Below are 20,677 nucleotides of genomic sequence, written 5' to 3' on the forward strand. Positions count from 1 at the left end.
TATTCTCAAGTATGAGTTTAAATCGTTAAAGGAAAGCATGCTAGAATTATTATTTGAAAATGAAAATTATGTCGTTGAATTGGGGATTACTGCATCCATTAGTAAATTAAGAGCAATGCTACATGGATAGAATATTATTTTTGGCCAGTTAATAATAATTTATATTTATATTTACGGAAATTTTATATAAAAAAATATAATTTATTTTATATTTATTAAAATTTGTATATATAAATTAGGGTAAAGGATAAATAGATTCTTGTTTTTAATTTGTGGATTTTTAATTCCCTCAAAAATAGAAAATACAAAATGATTCTTGACTTCTTAAAATGTACAAATAAGTCGTTCCGTTCAATTTGTTTTGCAACACGTTATGGATTCAGGTTATCTGGCGTCTATGTGACGTAGCAATGGGTACGTGTCTCCAATATGATGTGAACGGGGTTGACGTGATCAACTGCAAAAAGGTTATGGAACATTGTGGTCCTTAGACCCTAAGACGACGTCGTTTCGAAAAATATTTTGAAATGATTCTTATGACTTATGAGATATGCCAATGCTACCTATATCAGTCACAAACAATTACAAGAAGCTCTAGTACTACTAACCTTTTCCCTCCAAAAAATACAATGCTTCGTTTCTGTGTTGCCGTCGTTGCTGTTCCATAAAGCAGTTCCATATTGAAACTTTGTGGTTATATCTGCGTCTGCCGTGGAGAGTGATAAGTACATTGATGTTTAAATTTATTCTGCTTATTCCCATTATTTGTTATCAATGTTGTAGGATGGGAGTGATAGGGATTGTAAGTGATTGTCATAGGTGATTAGTTGTGGGGTTAGTCATTTGTCATGTATTGTTTAGAGAGATTTTGGAGATTTTGATAATAAGGGTTGTTTTTGTGTTGTGTTGTGGATTGAAAAATTTTGCAGATGGTTTATGTATTTGGTGTTCTCGTGTTTCATCATGGGATAACTTTTCAAGGGCACCTACTGGTGAGTTAGTCTATCTGTATGGTCAGGTTGAGAAGTTTCTTCCGATGGATTTGAATTTTGTCAATTTTAGAGATCTGGTCACGATGTTCAAAGAATTGGGATATCAATTGTATAAGGAAGTTTACTGTTATGATCCAAAAAATAAAGATATGGAGTCAGGGTTACATGTATTGAGGGGGGATGCAGGGATCAACCAAATGCAACAGGCTAAGTTAAGGAACAAAGACACCGAAGAGTTTTACATTTTTTTACCATCTTATTGACCAACCTGAGATCGCAGATGATGATTGTGAGAAAAATGATGAGGTTGAGGAAGAAGTCGATCCAAATGACTTAGAGAAGTTGGATGACTCGTCTACTGACAATGATAGCAATGACAGTGAGAAAGATGAGCTGTATAAACCACCACCAGCTGGTTATGAAAGTGGGAGTGAGAGTGGTGAAGATGAAGAGGACAGAAAGGTTAGAGCTGCCAAAGGAAAGAGGAAACAAGTGTTTCCATCGTTGAGGAAAGGGGTTGATTCCAAGGAGAAGCCAAAAAACAAGCAACACATGAGTTTAAAAGCCAGAAATTTAAAGCAAGAAGGGTGGGCTCAGCTGGTGAAGGTTTCTCAAGGTCTACTGGGCCTGCTAAACAGCGCAGCACAAATAGGCCAGGAAGACAGCCTAATAGATCTAGGCTTGCTAGGGAGTCCAGCATGAGGCCAGCCATTACATAGTATGTCAGTGATGCAGTCACGGATCATGAGGATATTGTGTTTGAGTACGAGTCTGAAGAGCTGCATACCCCTGTCTCATCAGAGGATGAAGGGAACAAACCACACTGGCCTGAGTTTGATGAACAGTATGACTTTGAAGAAAGTAGATTTGAGCTAGACACAAAATTTACTACAATAGAGAGGTTCAAAAAAGTTGTGAAAGATTCATTATTGCTGAGGGGAGGGAGTTGGTCTGCATTAAAAATGATAAAAAAAAATGGTTAGAGTTGGTTGCAAAGGTGAGGATTGTCCCTGGATTGCTCATCTCTCATACAATAAACAGCTACAGTGTTTTCAAGTGAAAACCTATAGGAGTGAACATACATGCGCAAGAGATTTGGGAAGCAATGCAGCTGACCAATACTGGATCAGCAAAAAAGTGGAGAAAATGATGACCACCCATCCCTACATGAACACACATGAGACTATTGATTTTTTAAAAGAAGAGTTTGATCTAGTTCTACACCCTAAAATGATTTACAAAGTTGAGAGAAGCCAAAGACAGGATCATAGGCAATGAGATAGAACGGTATGGAAAGTTGAGGGACTATCTAATGGAGATACATAGAAGCAATCCAAGATCTACTACCTTGCTGGAATAAGCACTCACAACATTCGATAAAATGTATATATGTTTTTATGCTTGCATGATGAGATTTAAGAGTGGGTGTAGGTCGTTGATTCATTTGGATGGAGCATTCTACAAGACCTTTCATGGGGGGCTAATTGCTGTCTGCTGTGGCACAGGACGCTAATAACCAGTTTTATGTGATTGCTTATACTGTGGCAAGGTTTGAATCAAAAGAGGCATAGAAGTTGTTTCTGACCCTACTACAAGAGGACATTGGAGATGTGTAACAACATGGTTGGAAGTTTATGTCCAGCCAGCAAAAGGATAGTAAGTGTAACAACATGGTTGTACATTTGTTTTCGAATAAAAATTAGAATTTTGTAAATAATTGAAAAAAAAATATTTGAAATTGAATATTGGATAATGGACACACAACAAGCATGACTACTATTAAAGAATACTTACCGTTGAAAATTCATTGAAAAAATGAGTTAAAATTATATATTCAAGTTATTATTTATTTAATTGTGTGTGATATATGCACATGCAGAAACAATGGTGTAGTAGAAGTAGTGCTCTCCAACATTAAGAACGAAGCGGTTATGAAGTTGATGCATTTGAAATTCGCCAAGGGACACAATAAATTTGATAAGATTCGTCAAGAAATATGGCGAACTTGTGATTTTTTCATGAAAATAATTTTTTAATTTTATTCTAGAAAGATATATAAATAAATAATTTATAACTTTGTTGGAGATTTATGTTGCTGCAAAAATTTGGATAGAGTATCTCGCATTAGGGAGAAAAAAAAAAGAAAAAAATAAGAATAAGCATGTATAATGTGAAACATAATATTATTAAGAGAGAAATTCTTATGTAACATATTTTACTCACTTCTTTAAGTTTTGGAATTTTAAGACATAGTATAATAAACTGTCTATTGAATTCTTTTTCTTCCATCATCAACTTCAAAAGAATATGTGAAACAAGTAATATCAGAAAAAAAAAAAAGTGAGACTTATTATTTTATCACTTGTGCTATATATATATAATAATGAGAGATATCACAGATCAATGCTCTTAGTTTAAAAACATAAAAGAGTTAGTTGACTAGACAATTAAAGTAAGGAAAATGCGTTGAACTCTTAAATTTTTTCATAATATTTATATAGAAAAATATTACGTATAAGAAGTTTGTGTCAATCAAATACTTTTTATTGATTTTAAAATAAAATAAACTTTTACATGTTTTTTTCCTATTAATCTAACGGATTTGGATCCTCTAAAGTTTGAATTTCACTTAGAGTAAAGTATGATCTCTCACAATTTATTTTATAGGTGAGGCCAAGAGTAAATATGAAAGAGAAACCATTCAATGGTAGAAGATCACACTTTACCCTCTAAAGTAAAAATTTAAAATTTAGAGGATCCAAATCCTAATCTAATACTGGAGAGATCAAGTTTAAATGAATAAATAAAACAAATCTTGAAACGGCAAAAAAAAAAAACATGTATTTTCAAGTTATCCCCATTGATTTCGGTCATTTAGAATATCCTCTAAAATTAGGGGATCAATTATATAAAAATAATAAAAATATATTTTTTAATTATTTATTTGGTCACAGTATAAAAATATATTCTAAAAATATAGATTAATAATAAAAATACAAACTAACATAAAAAGTGAACCCATAAACTAAAACTAAGTGTGTTTAGACTTCATAATATGAAATTACATTTGTATTCAAAAAAAAAATAACCAAACCAAAAATTAAAACATTTAAAAAACTTAGATGCACTCTTTATAATCTAAACGCTAAACCAAATACACCCAATATTAATTCAATGCGTCTGTGTGTCTCCTTTTATGGGAATGGTGCGTAACAAATTATGTAAAACAAATCCTTGTTTATATTGCCCATCAAAGATAAAACCATAAACTATATACAAAACAAGCAACATACAACAAAATAGAAATTTTCGAGCTTCTATTACACTTATTATCTGACGTGTTTTTAATTTTTTTTTATGTAAATCAACATTCTTCTTTAGCCACCTCGTCCAATTACCTTTTTGGATTACAACCCTTTACTCTCACTCTAATGATCTAAATTCTAAAAATTATGTTTAACACTAAAAATTTTGTTTCTCAAAAATGAAAAATCTCTCTGCTCCCAAGTTTCTTAAAAAAAAAGGCTAATAGGATAGGTTCTTGTTCTAGTATACCGACTACTTTATATGTATTAATAGGATTAAGGAAAGAGTAAAAATTATCACATAAATTATATTTTTTCAATTAGCATTTTTCTCTTGAAAAATATTATATCAATACGTAATTATATATGTAGATTAAAATATTTTTATAAATAATTATAAAACAGATATATTCTTATAATTATTTTTTTAGCATATTTTTGTAATGATTTTTATTAAAAAATAAATAATTATTTTTTATTATTGTGACACAAAAATATTAAAATAAAAAAAACGAATCCAATAATTTAAAAAATAACAAATTTAAAATCAAAGAATCGGAGAATAAATCCCAAATTATTCATCTAGAAAACAAATCCCGATTGCTCTTTTGTTCTGCACTAACTGCACGATAGTTCGTGCAACTGCTGCGGCCGTCGTCTGTGTGTAATGCCACCTCCGGGGTCGATGCATTGGTAACTCGACACGGCTGAGATCGCGCTCTACTAGGTATCGATCCTTGAAGGATGGTTATCGGAGGAGTCTTCTTCTTCCCACCGGTGCCTCTCCAACAGCAGCACGCTTAGCATGGTGGTCGGAGAAGCTGGATTTGACAACGACCGGAGATCTACAATTGCCTATTTGTGGCAATAGTGGTGACAGATTGGAACTTGGAAGGGGTGGCAAGGGAAGGGGGTTTTAGCCTTTTAGGGCGTCCATTTTATTATAAATTTTTTATTTTTTTATTGTAAAAAAATATTTTGATCACAATAATAAAAAAGAATTATTTTTAATATTAAAAGTTGAAAGATTTAATTGATTAATGTTAATAAAGATATCAGACAAAAATAAGAGAGAGAAAAAAAAGTGAAGAGGGCGACCTAAAATTTCTTGTAATATTTATATAGAAAACTTTTATTTTTGTCTTTGGACTAAGCCCACCTATAACCAACAACTTTGAGTAACTTATCTTAAACATATACCTAGACATGTTAGAGATACTACCTTTTCTTTTTCTTCTACTTACTTTATAGTTTAATTTAATAGTAGATTCTATGGTGTAGAAAGGAAATTATTTTTACATGTGTAGAATGATAGGTGTCAATGCATTAGTAGTTTATGTTGATGATTCTTGGATGGGAAAGAATTAATTAGAGTACACAATTGTTGATTCATTGGATCCACACAAAAAAAAAAGAGTATGTAACATTATATCTGTGTCATAGAGACAACTTATTAGGTTTTTTTATTTTAATAAATTAAATAAATATTTTATTTATTAAAATAAATAATTTAAAAAAATTATTACCATGTAAACGAGATATATGTATTTATAAATATAAAAATATATTTTATAAAAATAATAAAAATATTAATAATTTAAATTAGACCAAACTCTTAAAAATAGACATTTCAATTAATATGGAAGGTGGACGATCTTAACCGTACTACTTCCATCCACCAGCTTTAACCATACTACTTCCATCCACCGGCGTTTTTTATTAGAATTTATACTAAATCAATTCAAATAATAATAAGGCGGGATTCGAATCCCTGCTTAAGCAAACTAGTGAGCTAACCACTAGACCAAGTTCATTAATTAGTTAGTTAAAACCGCATATTTCTTCTATTATTTTGAAACTGCTCATCTTTTCTATTATTTGAAACTGCTTATCTTTCTTATTATTTGAAATATTCTATTTTTAAGAGTTTGATTTAATTTAAATTATTAATATTTTTTATTATTTTCAAAAATTATATTTTTATATTTATAAAAAATACACATATCTCGATACGGATAAAATTATCTCATTTACAGTATAAACAAGATAAGAGATGCTGATGTATTTTCTAATAATTTTTAAAATTATTTATTTCAGAAAATAAAATATTTATTTAATTTATTAAAATAAAAAATTCCCACATATTATTTGATTTATTGTTAATAAATATGTGTATCACTAATCAAATTAGAATTAAGTTCATTAGATGAAAAAAATTTTGAAAAAAAAAATTAAAATTTTTTAACTAACTAATTAATGAACTTGGTCTAGTGGTTAGCTCACTAGTTTGCTTAAGTAAGTGTTGGGGATTCGAATCCAACCTTGTTATTATTTGAATTGATTTAGTGTAAATTCTAATAAAAAACGTCGGTGGATGGAAGTAGTACGGTTAAGATCGTCCACCTTCCATATTAATTGAAATGTTCTATTTTTAAGAGTTTGGTCTAATTTAAATTATTAATATTTTTATTATTTTTATAAAATATATTTTTATATTTATAAATACATATATCTCGTCTACATGGTAATAATTTTTTTAAATTATTTATTTTAATAAATAAAATATTTATTTAATTTATTAAAATAAAAAAACTTAATAAGTTGTCTCTATGACATAGATATAATGTTACACACTCTCTTTTTTTTGTGGATCCAATGAATCAACAATTGTGTACTCTAATTAATTCTTCTCCATCCAAGAGCCATCAACATAAACTACTAATGCATTGACACCTATCCTTCTACACATGTAGAAACAATTTTCTTTCTACACCATAGAATCCACCTTAATTTAATTACTCATGCCCTCTTCCAAACATTCTGCACATATTTGAGTTATCGGATTTTTAACTTTGCCTAATATTTAATGACATTTTCTTCTACTTATTTTATAGTTTAATTTAATTACTCATGCCCTCTTCCAAACATTCTGCACATATTTCAGTTATCCATTTTTAACTTTGCCTAATATTTAATGACATTATGCCGTTTGTTCTTTTGTATAAATTTTGTCTTAATATTGTGACATTTTGCCTATCATTATTATTAGTAGTATTATTTGAAAAATCAAATTAAACTTGTAGCGTACGCATAGATATTAAATCTATATTATGCCTTATTTTCATTTAATTTATTTTCAAATTTGAAATGTGATCAAGAAACGGTTATTTGGATTTGTGACCCATAGAAAACACAACTTAATATTACTACACTAATTAAACAAAGGCTTATTCAACAAAATATACTTACCTACATTTACAAGAAATTCTCAGAAACTAAGCCATTTCTAAATTTATAACTATAGCTTCTAATTTCTAAACTTCATCAACAGCAGAACTGATCACAAATTTTGCTGATAATTTCATCCCATGCATCTTGGAAATTTCTTCCTGTCCATGTTAAAAAAAAATTCAGTTATACCTATCTAAAGAAATCAAAAGGTATTGACATAATTCCTTCTTGGTCATTATGATTCACTTTCCTAATCTCTTAATTAAAAAAGTTGAGTGATGAATTATCAAGTCATATCCACTTAATTTACTGCTCCTGTTACTAAATGAATTTTGAATTTAACAAAAATAATCTCTAAATTATAAATCTAAACAAGAAAAGTCATAATCCTCAAAAAATAAAAGATGTTAACACAACTTCTAATTAACCTACTTGAATGGAGTTATTTTCCTCGTCGAGTTCCTTATTTTCCTTGTGAAGTCTAGTAAGTTCTTCATGGAGTAATTGGACTTCAGTTCTAAGCTTTGCCACGGATCCTTCGAGCTCTTGGAATGCTTCCTATAAAATTAACAGTTTTGTTTATAAATTGAAATTCAAATTTTGAGATATATATCAATCAAGATAATGCACATTTTTATATTGTATTATGTACCTGTTCTCTCTTTCTCTTCCTCTGAGCACATTTTCTGTTGGCCTCTCTTCTTCTTTCTTTTCTTAACTCTTCCTGTAAAAAAAAATTAATGCAATTAATCCCATAACATATATGTACACTTCCTAATTGATCGCCTCACTATGTTTGTGGGCCTTACGCTACCTTAAGGCAATGCATTATCATTGAACTCAATTATATTAACAAACAGCATACATAAAGATTCACAAAACTGAACAAACCGAATAATAGAAGAAAAAAGCAGCAAGAGACCTACAGAAAGAGAAGATCCAACTATGGAGGGTGCCAATCAGAATCATTAAAAACAGGACAAAACTAGTCTTTCAAACTCAAAACAAGGATTGTAAATAAATGATACACAACTTTTTTTCCTGATTGTTTGATACAAACTTGACCCATATGTGGGGAGATACATTCATGAGGTGATCCATATTCAACTAATTAATCATTGTGGGAAGCTTAATTATCCTTGCTGCAATACGAATAGAGATTTATTAATTGACTGTAAGTCAATTCTTAAACTTTTCCTTCCCACTTCAAGTTGGAACTGAAACAGGACATCTCTAATGCTTGGCTTTAAGTTTTATTTTATGTTGAGTTCCACAAAATGTCATATAAATATTTGTGGCATCATATATTATAAAATTTAATTTTAAATTTAATGTGAGATTTATGTTAGTTTTATTTCAATTTAATTTTTTAATTATTTTAAATTATCTTAATTAAATTATAAAAATTTAACTAAAATAAAAATATTGAATACAAAATTAATAATTATATCCCATATTTAAAAGATATTACAAACTAATGGAAAAACATTTGAAATAAAAACTGAGTATTTAAATTTTGGCTTATTGTATTTGAAAAAAAAATTGCAATAAAAAAATTAGAATTTTGAAAATGTAAAGATTGAAAATTTTGTGCATTTAGATTGGGATAAAAATTAAAATTTTGTAAATAATTAAGAAAATAACTTGTATTAAATTGATTTGGATCTATTTTTTACCAAATTGATAAAAAAATTATAAAAAAATAAGGTAATAAAATACAAGAATATAACTGTATATATCTAATTTATTTGGGTATATTTTGATTGAATCTTTGTTAGGGCAGTTACAATAACATTACAATATTCATTTAATGGGTTTAATGGATTATACAAGTGGCATTATTTCACTGATCTAATAATACGATCTATCTTTACTGATACCAATATCATTTCAAAAATTATATTCAATGCAAATTTTAATTTTAAATCAGTTCAATTACTATAAAAGTCAAAAATAATATCCAAAATTAATTCCATTGCTCTAATGATCGAAAAAGAAATCATCCCTAAATCCAAATCATCCCTAAACCCATTCTAACCATTTGTTTGAATGAAATTGTAAGTAACAAGTTATACATGGTGAATAATAAAAGAAATATAAATAAATAATTGGGCAATTTACTTTAATAAACCAACTCTCTTTCAAAATTTCGATCCCCTAAACTCAAAAAGACTACATGAAAGTCCCAAGTTGCATTTCTATATAAATCGAATTGATTAAATTTATCCAAATACGTAGTAAATCGAATCCCATATATTCGAATTACATGTAAATTGAGTTCACGTGTAAATCGAAGCTAATGGCTTCGAATTAGATTACTCTATTAAATGGAATCAAATTTCAATTGCTAAGTAAATCGAATCCATTCAATTCGATTCATGATGATATATAGCCTTTTAGGTAAAACGAAGCCATTAGGGTCGATTTAACATGTATGGCGCTATATGATTAAATCCTTGTGGGACAAAGCAAACGACCAGGCAATGTATAGACTAGTTTAATAAAGTATTTGTTTTGAAAATAATTTATTAAATTAATTTTTAAAAGAAATATAAATAAATAATTGATACCTTTGTTAGAGATCCATGTGGCTGCAAAAGTTTGGGTGGAGTATCCCGCATTAGGGAGGGAAAAGAAAACAAGAAGATAATAAGAATAAACATAGGAAAAGTCTAGGAGACAGTAATTTTATTGAATTTTGACCAGCATGTAACTACCAGATAAATGTGAGTCATTAGATGAAATTTCACACCAATCTCACACCATTAAATCATCATTGATGGCTATTTGATGGCTACCAATCACAAAAATTGCTGGCCCCTAGCATTACTCGTAAACATAATGTGAAAACATAATATTGTTAAGAAAGAAATTCTTAGGTAGCATGCTTTACTCACTTCTTTAGGCTTCGAAAGTTTCAAACTTATAGTGAACTGATTATTGGATACCTTTTCCTCCATTATCAAGTTCAAGAAAATATGTGAAACAAGTAATAAGTGACTACTTACGATGAGAAAAGAAAAGAAAGTGAAACTTGTTTTAAAAGAAAGCTAGACTTGTTGTTGAACACCTGGAATTTCTCATAATATTTATATAGAAAAATATAACGAACAACACTCAGTAGATAATAAAATGCAGCTTAAATTATTACCAATAACATCCATTTTTAGAGATATTATATCTTTTCTTTTTTCCTCTACTAATTTTTAGGGGTTAAAACAGGTTCAATTAGGCCAAACTAGACTTTTCACTTAACGGATCATTATAAGATAGATATCAGGTAATTAATTAGACTGAACCTAACGCGAAGTTTGTTATAGACTTATTTTAAGTACGAATAAGTTTAGCATGTTATTAGATTTGATCTAACCTGAAATATATCAAAAGGACTTATAATTTTTTTAACAAGATAAAAAATATTTTTAACAAAAAATTAGTTATATGTTATTTAATAAATTTAATGTTTAAATTTTAAATTAATAGTTATGGTTAATTATGATAAGCCAACTCACTCTATCCAATAATTATTAGATATCACAAGAGATAACTTACCCCTTATTTTAGAGAAGATTTGATAAAATTCACCTATTTTAAATATTTAATTATATTTTAATAGACTCAGACTTGACAAGCCTATAACACTAATTCCTAATTTTGAATATAGACTATTAATAAATATAGGTTTTTAAAATAGCATGTATGTTGATCTCTTTATCATAAATTTTGAAGCCTCTCAAAGGGTGGGAAGGAAGTCCAAAGCAGAAGCAATTCCATCTTATATAATGGGGTGTTTCCAGCTTCCTAAAAGCTTATGTCAACAAATTGAGCGATTGATCAGCAATTTCTACTGGATTCAATGGACAGAGCTTTGCAAAGCAAAAAGGGAAGGGGGTCCGGAGACTGGAGTTCAGGAACTTTGAGGCTTTTAACCAGGCATTATGAGGTAAAGAGGGGCTTACCATCTAACTGCTGAGTCCAGTGAACCCAATCCTATGCAAAATTTTCAATGGATTAGTGACAATGCATTATTCCCGAAATGTTAATCACGCTGCAAATCAACATACCTTGTGGTGGGATAGAAACCAGCAGGTGTTCCAAGGTACCAATTCTGATCTGCCACATCTCCTGGCTTCCATCTCTCTACTCCTTCGCTCCACCTTCCTCAAACCCCAACCCCAAACCCTAACCCAAATTCACCACCGACAATTCTCCCCTCTCCCAACCCTCAAATCCAAAAGAATCCCCCGAAACACAACGTGCTCATACACTTCACCGCCACCAACAGAACGGTTAATCTCAATCGCCGCATAGACGCTCCCATTCTTCAACTCACTCCGGTACCGATGGTTCATCCTTTCCGCAAACTCCAACCTCGCCGTGCTCTTCGACCCACTCTTCCCTCTTTACTCCCTTGATCCCTTTTACAAACCTTTTTTTTGTTAATATACAGAAATCCCTACTCCGCCACGCACTCACCGATTAGAAGAATCACGCAAGACACACCCAAATCCAGCTCTATCCTCCGCCAAGAAAACATTGTCGTAGTTGTTGAGCTTCAACCAGGCAAGATTGGGACGAGACCAAAAAGAGGAGAGAAGAGGTCCCCCCGTGCGAAGCTCGGCCAGGAATTAGGAGAGAAGAGGAGAAGAAGAGCTGAAAATGTTTTAGAATTAGGGTTTTTAAAAGGGATCAAGGGACTAAATTGATAAAAAAAAATTACATTTGCGACGTCAGTTAACAATTATGGTAATTGGTACCAGCATATTAGCAGTGTTCTTAGAGCAAGTCCAATGCGGGGACCTGTAAATAAAGAAAAGAGGAAGGAAAATGATCATTTTTTATTGTTTGGTTATGAAGAGAAATTTGAGAGAAAAAAAAAGGTAAAAAAAAAATATTTTTCTCTCTGATGATAAAAAAAAAAAGAGAAGGAAGAATTTATTTTTTTTTACAATTTCTAATATTATCTCTTTACTGTTTTTAATGTATTTTATAATATAAGGATAAAATTATCTTTTTATAACATTTTTTTTATTTTTCTTTCATCCAAATATATCTAAAAAAAATAAAAATTCACTTAATTTCTTTTCTTTTTTTTCTTTCCTTTTCTATTTTTTTTCTTCCAACTAAACATAGCATAACAGGTCCTAATACCATTGAAACAAGCCAAGAGAAGGTCCCTACACAGATTTCTAAGGGAACCAGACCCTCTGAGTAGGGACTTTGAGAAGCCAATAATAACTTGCCAAGTAGTAAATTATTATTTAAATAAATAATTATATAAAATTATATTAATTATATTAAATAATTATATTATATTTAATTAGCCGTTGCAAAATTAGCCGTTGTAAAATTAGCCGTTGAAAATATTATTTATTTTATATTATTATATTAAATTAGCCGTCGCAAAACTAGCCGTTGTAAAATTAGCCGTTAGAAACTAGCCGTTACTATGTTACCGTTATTAGTAATAAATTAATATTTTGTTACTCTATATATACCACTTAGATACACTTTTATTCTCACACTCTCTACTACTCTTCTTCATCTTCTTTCAAATTTACGAAATCAAAGTTCTACTACTATTATTTTTTGTTCGAAAAAATGGATCCAAACCAACTCAACTCTTTCTTCGATTACTTACAAAATTTTTCTCAAATTCCAAATAATCAACAATCTCAAACCTCAAACTCTAAAGTTCCAAATCAAAACTTCACACTACCAAATACATTTCAAAATCCAGATCCACAAAATCTTTCTAATTTCAATTTTCAATCTCCTTATAATAATCAATTTCCTATATTCCAACCGCAAAATCCAAATTCACAAACACCACATTTCCGTGTTCCAGGATGAATACTTGCGAAAATCCAATCCAAATTACGTACAATGCCTGCTACAAATGGCGGAGGGTCGTGACTTCCCTGGCATGTTGGGTAGCATTGACTGCATGCATTGGCAATGAAAAAATTGTCCAAAGGCATGGAAAGGTATGTACAAGAGTGGTTATCGTGGGGTTGCAACCATAGCACTTGAGGTTGTAGCATTTTCAGACCTTTGGATATGACATGCGTTCTTTGGAGTTTCTGGTTCAAATAATGATATCAACGTGTTAGATCGTTCTCCAGTGTTTGATGATATTCTAAATGACCGTGCTTCGGAGGTAAATTATACTATTAATGGTAATAATTATACAATGTGATACTATTTAGCAGATGATATTTATCCTGAATGGGTCACATTTGTCAAATCAATCTCAAAGCCACATGGTGAGAAACGCAAATTATTTGCATAATACCAATAAGGGCAAAGAAAAGATGTGGAACGAGCATTCGGAGTGTTGCAAGCACGCTTTGCAATTATACGTGGTCCATCTCGTTTCTGTAAAAAGAAGAAGCTTGCCAACATAATGAGAGCTTGTATTATATTGCATAATATGATTGTTGAGGACAAAAGAGACACTTATGCAGGAAATTTTGCTCAAGGGTTAGAGTATGATGATATTGAAAATGGCTTATCACAACCTCAGCTGAGAGAGGAAGATTTTGCACCATACCATCAATTTTTCCAAAAAAATGCCCAACTTCGAAATAGGCAGCATCATAGACAATTGAATGAGGACTTGATTGAACACATATGACAATTTCACAATGCTTGTCGTCAACTATAGAGTTTAATTATGTTTTTCTTTGTATTAAGTAATTTTACAAATTAGTGTAACCCCGAATTATCTATTGTGTATTATTGTTATATATGAATTTATTTAATATTAATATCTTTTAATAGTGAATTATTTTTAAATTTAAATATTTAAATTACATTATTAAAAAAATTAATTACATTAATTACAAGTATTTTAATTAATTAATTAAGTGGGACCACAATAGAGACTAAAGTTAGTTCCTTCTAATGGAAAAGAGAGAGATGCTTTGAGTTCCTATTTACTGTTTATAACACAAAAGCTAATGTAGAATTACTTTTTATGACAGGTGGGCCATAAACAGGAATTGGGATGAGTCCCCTATTGAAAATGGTCTTATATCCATTTTTCAGTCAATTTTATTGATGGAAGCTGGCTCAAGGACCAACTTGAGTCTTCAAGAAAAATTTTGGGAATCAAGTTGAATAATTTTAAAATTTAAGGATTATTTTGAGGTTTGAGTATAATTTTAAAGACTAAATTGATGTTTATGTCAATTTTTTAATTATTTTTATTGACAAAAACTGGTTTAAAGATCAATTTGAGTCTTTTAGAATAATTTTAAAATTTAAGGATTACTTTAAAATTTGAATGTAATTTTAAGAATTAAATTGAGATTTAATTTTTTATTATTGATTTTTTTGTTATCGACTCATGATCTGAATAAACAAGTTGGCACAGACCGGGAAAAAAAAAAGGTTAGGAGATGTTATTTTAAAACTTTATTAAATAAGTATTTTTATGTTTATTTAGATATCAATATGCCTATTTATTGTATTTGATGATAAATATCTAGTCAGTGCTAGACTAAAAAGGGAGGGGAGTTGAAAATTTTTGTTCAAAGCAAATGTTGACTAATAAAAGCTACTAAAAATGACAACCAAATAGAATATAATAATTTCACTATGATAAAATTAAAGGTTGATATATTATTATTTATTTTGTTCTTCAATTAAATTATTTCTTTTGTATGATTATTATCATATGAGAAGATTAATGAAATAAAAAGTAGAAGAATTATTTTTATGAATTATTTAATGAAGGACAGAAGACTCTTTCGAACCTTGGTCAGTTATGCACAAAAAATGATTAAATTTTCGACTACTATTAAAAGATTTGAGACTTCGAGATAAAAGAGACTTTAAAGCAGATAAAAAATAACAGGATAGTAGGACTCGATAATATTCTGATTGAAGTTTGGAAAGATCTTGGAGAAAAAGACATCAGCTAATTAACTAAGTTTTTTAATAAGATTTTAAGGTAAAAAAAAGATGGCAGACGAGTGGAGAAATAACACCTTTGTACCTATCTACAAGAATAAGGGAGATATATAGAATTGTGCAAACTATAGAGGGATCAAACTCATGAGCTATACCATGAAGTTATAGGAAAGGGTGATAGAACAGAGGATGAGACAAGAGACACAAATAATTGAGAACCAATTTAGTTTTAATGTTAGGCAGATCCACCACTGAAGCTACATACCTTTAAGAAGGATGACGGAGAGATATCGTAGTAATAAAATGAATCTACATATGGTGTTTATTGATTTAGAAAAAGCGTATGATAGGGTGTCAATGGAGGTCTTATGGAAGATTTTTGAAAGGTAAGGATCACGTATATTCGTGCAACTAAAAACATGTATGATGGGGTTACAACTAGTGTAAAGACTCAAAGAGGTGGTGTGACAAAGAAATTTTCAATTGGTGTATGATTACACCAAAGATCATCCTTAAGTCCATACTCACAGAGCATATCCAAGAGCCTGTGTCATGGTGCATGTTTTTTGCCAATAATATCGTTCTTATGGGAGAGTCAATGGAATACCTAAATAAGAAATTTGATTTATGGAGAGAAGTGAAAGATTGCCATATGTTCATAACATATAGCGAAAGAAAAGAAGGTAATCATAAAGATCTATTTTTGTATTTAAACTTTATTCCAATAATAGATCAGATCTAAATATCTGTGTACGCTAGTAAAAATCACTTTCTCCTTTGATGGTACGAAGGCGCTAGGCGTATCCACACCGAGACCATCTTTGCTGTCAACTCTTTGACCAATGGATCTGATCTAAATTGAGAAATCTCTTGCAACTCTTTGCACGCCATAAAATTCTTCTCCAAGAATTAGGCTCACATACGTTTATGTGCATAGAGGTAAAGGAATAAAACTCTTGTTATTCTCTCATGTTATATTCCTCTACTCTTGGCATACATATATATAGTATGAGATTTGTTACTAGTTTTAAATTTGATTATCAATTCAAATTTAAATCATATATTGAAATTTCGAATCTGAATCCTTCACATTTTATGAATCATATCGTAACAATTTAAAACATAATCGATTTAGATCTCATCCAATTTTATAATTTAAATTCAGAAATATAATAACTAATTATTCTCAAATCTCATTTAATATTCTCAATTATCATATTATTATTATATTCTTGGTGCTAGCAAAGAATATAATAATATTCCATTTGAATTAATATAATTATTTATTTGATCAAATCAAAATAATAATTAAATAATTCTACAGCAAAGATTAGAACACTCGTTAATGTGTGACTCCATAAGTTCAATACTAAGTGGGTAGTAAATTAGTCATACTAAATTTATTAATCAAAGTTGGCGTTTAGCAACACTCCTCAACGACCCAATAGTATGAAGTAATATATTTTTACTAAGAACTTTAGAAGAACAAAATATAATTCCTTCCATCTTTTCAACTCTTGATTAACCCTTAGAATATGGTTTAATTGTCAAACTCTAACTTGTTACCATTATTATAAGGAACTGTGAATGACCCAAGAACTCATTTCTTTATTCATTCAATCTCCTTGACCAAGGTTTTATTTATCTCAGTCATTATAATCATAGAGCTCAACGTCTTTACCGAGAGTTGACGGATTTCTTATTGACTAATCATTAATTCCACAAGTATTTAAATCATACCTAATATCCATTCAACTAGCACCCTAGGGTATTAGGTGTCCGGAATCAAAGTATAATAAATATATTGTTAATTACTATGACAGTCGCAAGTCAAAGAAAACTCTATTACTATGTTCATCTTTAGACTATCCTATTGACAAATATACGGTAATTATAACCATTAGGAATTTTCAAAGTGAGTCAGTTCAATGGTCATATCTTTATATGCACCATTTATATATATTTTTAATAAATGAGATCTATTAATCATCATCCAATGAAGACCATTATATATATTGATATTTTCAGATCATTAATGTCCTTTTTAATAATCCTATGACTAATAACAATTTAGATTAAATTATAAAAGATTTATCTCTCAATATTATGATCACTATCATAATGATAAATCTCTAAATTTAATCAAGAACCTTATTATATTAACAAATTATTTGACACATGATTGATTGGATTGTGGTCATACTAGTTATTCACAACAAGAAGTTCTAGAAGTGTACGGTCTGCGCATAAGCTGTAGCAAGACGGAATATATGGAATGTAAGTTTGGCCGACAAAGGAAAAACCCTAATACAGAGGTGAAGATTGGAGAAAATATCCTACGAAAAGTTAAAAGTTTTAAATATCTTGAGTACATCATACAAGATAATGAAGAGATTTAAATCATAGGATCCATACAGGTTGGTCAAAATGGCGGAGTACGTCTAGTTTTATATGTGACAAAAAAAGTGCCTTTAAAATTTAAAGGTAAATTCTATAGCACTGCTATCAGATCAACTATATGTTATGGTACAGAGTGTTGGGCGGCTAAATGAGAGCACGATCATAAGTTAAGTGTGACAGAGATGAAGATGTTGAGATGAATGAGTGATCATACGCGATTAGATAGAATAAGAAACGAATATATAAAAAAAGAGTCGAAATAGCACCTATTGTGGAAAAAATGGTAGAATCACGTCTCAAGTGGTTTGTACATGTGAGAAGAAGATTCACAGAGCACCCAGTCAGGAGGGTGGATGTGATGAAAGATGGACAAGGGATGAAAAGTAGAGAAAAACCTACCATCTATGAGATGGTCAAATAAGATCTATATATAAATGGTCTTTCTGTAGACATAATAGAATTTAATGATATCGTTTTATTTATGTAGTCGACCTCATTTAATGGACAAAATTTTGTTGTTATTATTGTTAATTAATTATGAGATAAAAAATCTATTAATTTAATGTCTTAAAATTTTAAATTAGTTATGATGTGTTGATTTTGAGTTTATAAGATGAATTATTTGGTGCTTTAAAGAATTTACAATAGTCAAATTTTCTTATGCAATTGAAGTTTAATTTTATACAAAATATTATATACATTAATAACAACTAATATATTGTTAATATTAATTTTCTAAACACTATTAATTAACTACTTACATATGATGTAATTTTTAGATTCGGAAATAATTATTATTAGTAACAAATACTTTTAATAAAATAAAAATTAAAAATAAAAGAGCAAATGATAATACTAATAAATAGAAAATATTAGGAAAAGATATTTTGAGTGTAGCAATAAGAAGAGTTAATTAATACTGATTTAACTGTGAAATAAAAATAAAGAAAAAATTTGGAACACTTAGAATTTTTCGTAATAAATTCTATTAGAAAAAAGTATAGGGAGTCAATGGAGTATCTGTACAATGTGTACAATGGAGATTTAGAGATGTTTGATTCAGTAGGATATTAAATGTTTATTATTTTTGGTATTCGAATGGTTATTCTAGATAAGATAGGTGTATTATATTTGAAAAATTAATAGTATTTTATCTGAATATTCATTTTTTAACTCATATTAAACTAAATAAATAATTCATTATACATATTATACAAATATTTTATTGACTCTGTAATATTATTAACAAAATTATATTTGTAGACTTTAGAAAACACAAGTTAATATTACGTTATTACCACACTAATTCAACAAAGACTTACTAAACTAAAATATAGCTACCTATATTTTTTAGAAATTTCCATAAATTAAGCAATTTTTTAATTTATAACCGTAGTTTTTAACTTATGAACTTTATTAGTATCAGAACTTATTATAAATTTTGCTGATAATTCTATCTCATGCATCTTGAAAACTTCTTGTCCATGTGAAAAGGAAAATTAGTTATACTTAACTAAAGAAATAAAAAAATATTGACATAATTCTTTCTTAGTCATTATGATTCACTTTCCTAATCTCTTAATTAAGAAATTAAGTGATGAATTATTAAGTCATATTCACGTAGTTTATTGTTACTGTTACCAAATGTATTTTGAATTGAACAAAAAATAGTTTTTGAATTATAAATCTAAACAAGCAAAGTTATAATCTTCAAAAAATAAAAAATGGTAGAATCACGTCTCAAGTGGTTTATATATGTGAGAAGAAGATGGACAAGAGGTGAAAAGTAGAGAAAGATCTGGGAGTGGATCTTCGGATCTTTTTCAGTGAAGAAAAAATTGGATGGTGTAAATTGTGGTCTTTTACTCTTCATTACTTTCTCTCTCATATTTAATTTTAGCCCCACTTATAAAGTTAACAGTGAGAGATCACTCTGCATTTCCTCAAGTGGAGAGGATCCATTTCCGAAAGATCTACCATCTATGAGATGGTCAAATAAAATCTACGTATAAACGGTCTTTCTGTAAACATGATAGAGTTTAATGATATCGTTTTATTTATGTAGTCGATCCATTTAGTGGACAAAACTTTGTTGATATCGCATAGGCGCCAAAAAATCCGAATTCGTAACGTGTTGGCGTGTTGCGAAGCAAATTGAACGAAAGGACCATTTATACGGCGTTTTGAGAAGTCGAGGATTGTTTTATATTTTTTATTCTTGAGAAATTTTAAAGTCTATGAATAAAAAATTTAAGGACCTATTTATTCTTTATCCTATAAATTAATATAATATATATTTATATTTTTGAGTTTTGGTAAATTAAACACTACATGGTTCTTTCCAAATTTCCATACAAATTCTTTACTGTAGACTTTTCTTCTTAAATTTAATTTTAATATACTAACAATGTATAAAATAATTTTACATATACATCGTATTAAAATATTTTTTTATAATATACTTAACCAATGTTCTAGAACACAGGCTAACAAAACTCTCTTTTAATTTTATAAGTATTTTTAATAATTAAAATACAAATATAGAACACTTTTGGCCTGGAACATTATTATGTGCTCTTTGGGGTTTGTTGTTGGTAATGTTATGAAAATCGAACCAAACCGACTGATCAAATCGGTCTAGTCGCGAATTGATAATTTAAGCGGTTCGATTTACTAGTAAAAATTGCTGTTTTAGAAATCGGACATAAATTGCTAAACCGGCCGAAAATTGGCCGGTCAAATTGGATTGAGACCCGGCCGGTTTACAAGAAACGACGCCGTTTCCTTTGTTGAAAGAAAAGGGATTGCACGCGTTTGGCTCCCTTCTCCAAC

The 20,677-nt window shown here is 29.5% G+C and overlaps 1 protein-coding gene across 4 annotated transcripts; it reads right to left on the reverse strand.

Annotated features, from left to right (window-relative positions):
* Nucleotides 1-7,444: 7,444 nt before the first annotated feature.
* Nucleotides 7,445-12,286, reverse strand: LOC107481622 (G-box-binding factor 1). Of its 4 annotated transcripts, XR_001590618.3 has the most exons (6): nucleotides 11,593-12,286; nucleotides 11,488-11,518; nucleotides 10,099-10,119; nucleotides 8,181-8,252; nucleotides 7,961-8,086; nucleotides 7,446-7,686 (listed from the first exon to the last, which is right to left on the reverse strand). XR_001590618.3 is itself a non-coding variant. In XM_052258052.1 (5 exons), exons 1-5 carry the CDS (start codon nucleotides 10,261-10,263, stop codon nucleotides 7,612-7,614), a joined length of 312 nt encoding a protein of 103 aa, XP_052114012.1. In that variant the 5' UTR covers nucleotides 10,264-10,967; the 3' UTR covers nucleotides 7,445-7,611. The 4 variants fall into 4 exon arrangements, 3 of the variants coding, with proteins under 3 accessions (XP_052114012.1, XP_052114013.1, XP_052114011.1); XM_052258052.1 differs by lacking the exons at nucleotides 11,488-11,518; nucleotides 11,593-12,286 and adding an exon at nucleotides 10,246-10,967 and having other exon boundaries at nucleotides 7,445-7,686; XM_052258053.1 differs by lacking the exon at nucleotides 10,099-10,119 and having other exon boundaries at nucleotides 11,593-12,282.
* Nucleotides 12,287-20,677: the final 8,391 nt, after the last annotated feature.

This window comes from Arachis duranensis, chromosome 3 (genome assembly GCF_000817695.3).
Source record: "Arachis duranensis cultivar V14167 chromosome 3, aradu.V14167.gnm2.J7QH, whole genome shotgun sequence".
In the NCBI taxonomy this organism is placed as follows: Eukaryota; Viridiplantae; Streptophyta; class Magnoliopsida; order Fabales; family Fabaceae; genus Arachis; species Arachis duranensis.

What these genes read in the sequence shown, in the direction of transcription:
- LOC107481622 (XM_052258051.1), bottom strand. Translation starts at nt 10,191, where the DNA reads ATGTTTATTCTTATTATCTTCTTGTTTTCTTTTCCCTCCCTAATGCGG. An exon ending in CACATGGATCTCTAACAAAG is followed by an intron (nt 8,253 to 10,098) that starts GTATCAATTATT and finishes TTTTTTTTACAG; the next exon opens with GAAGAGTTAAGAAAAGAAAG. An exon ending in GGAAGAGAAAGAGAGAACAG is followed by an intron (nt 8,087 to 8,180) that starts GTACATAATACA and finishes TTAATTTTATAG; the next exon opens with GAAGCATTCCAAGAGCTCGA.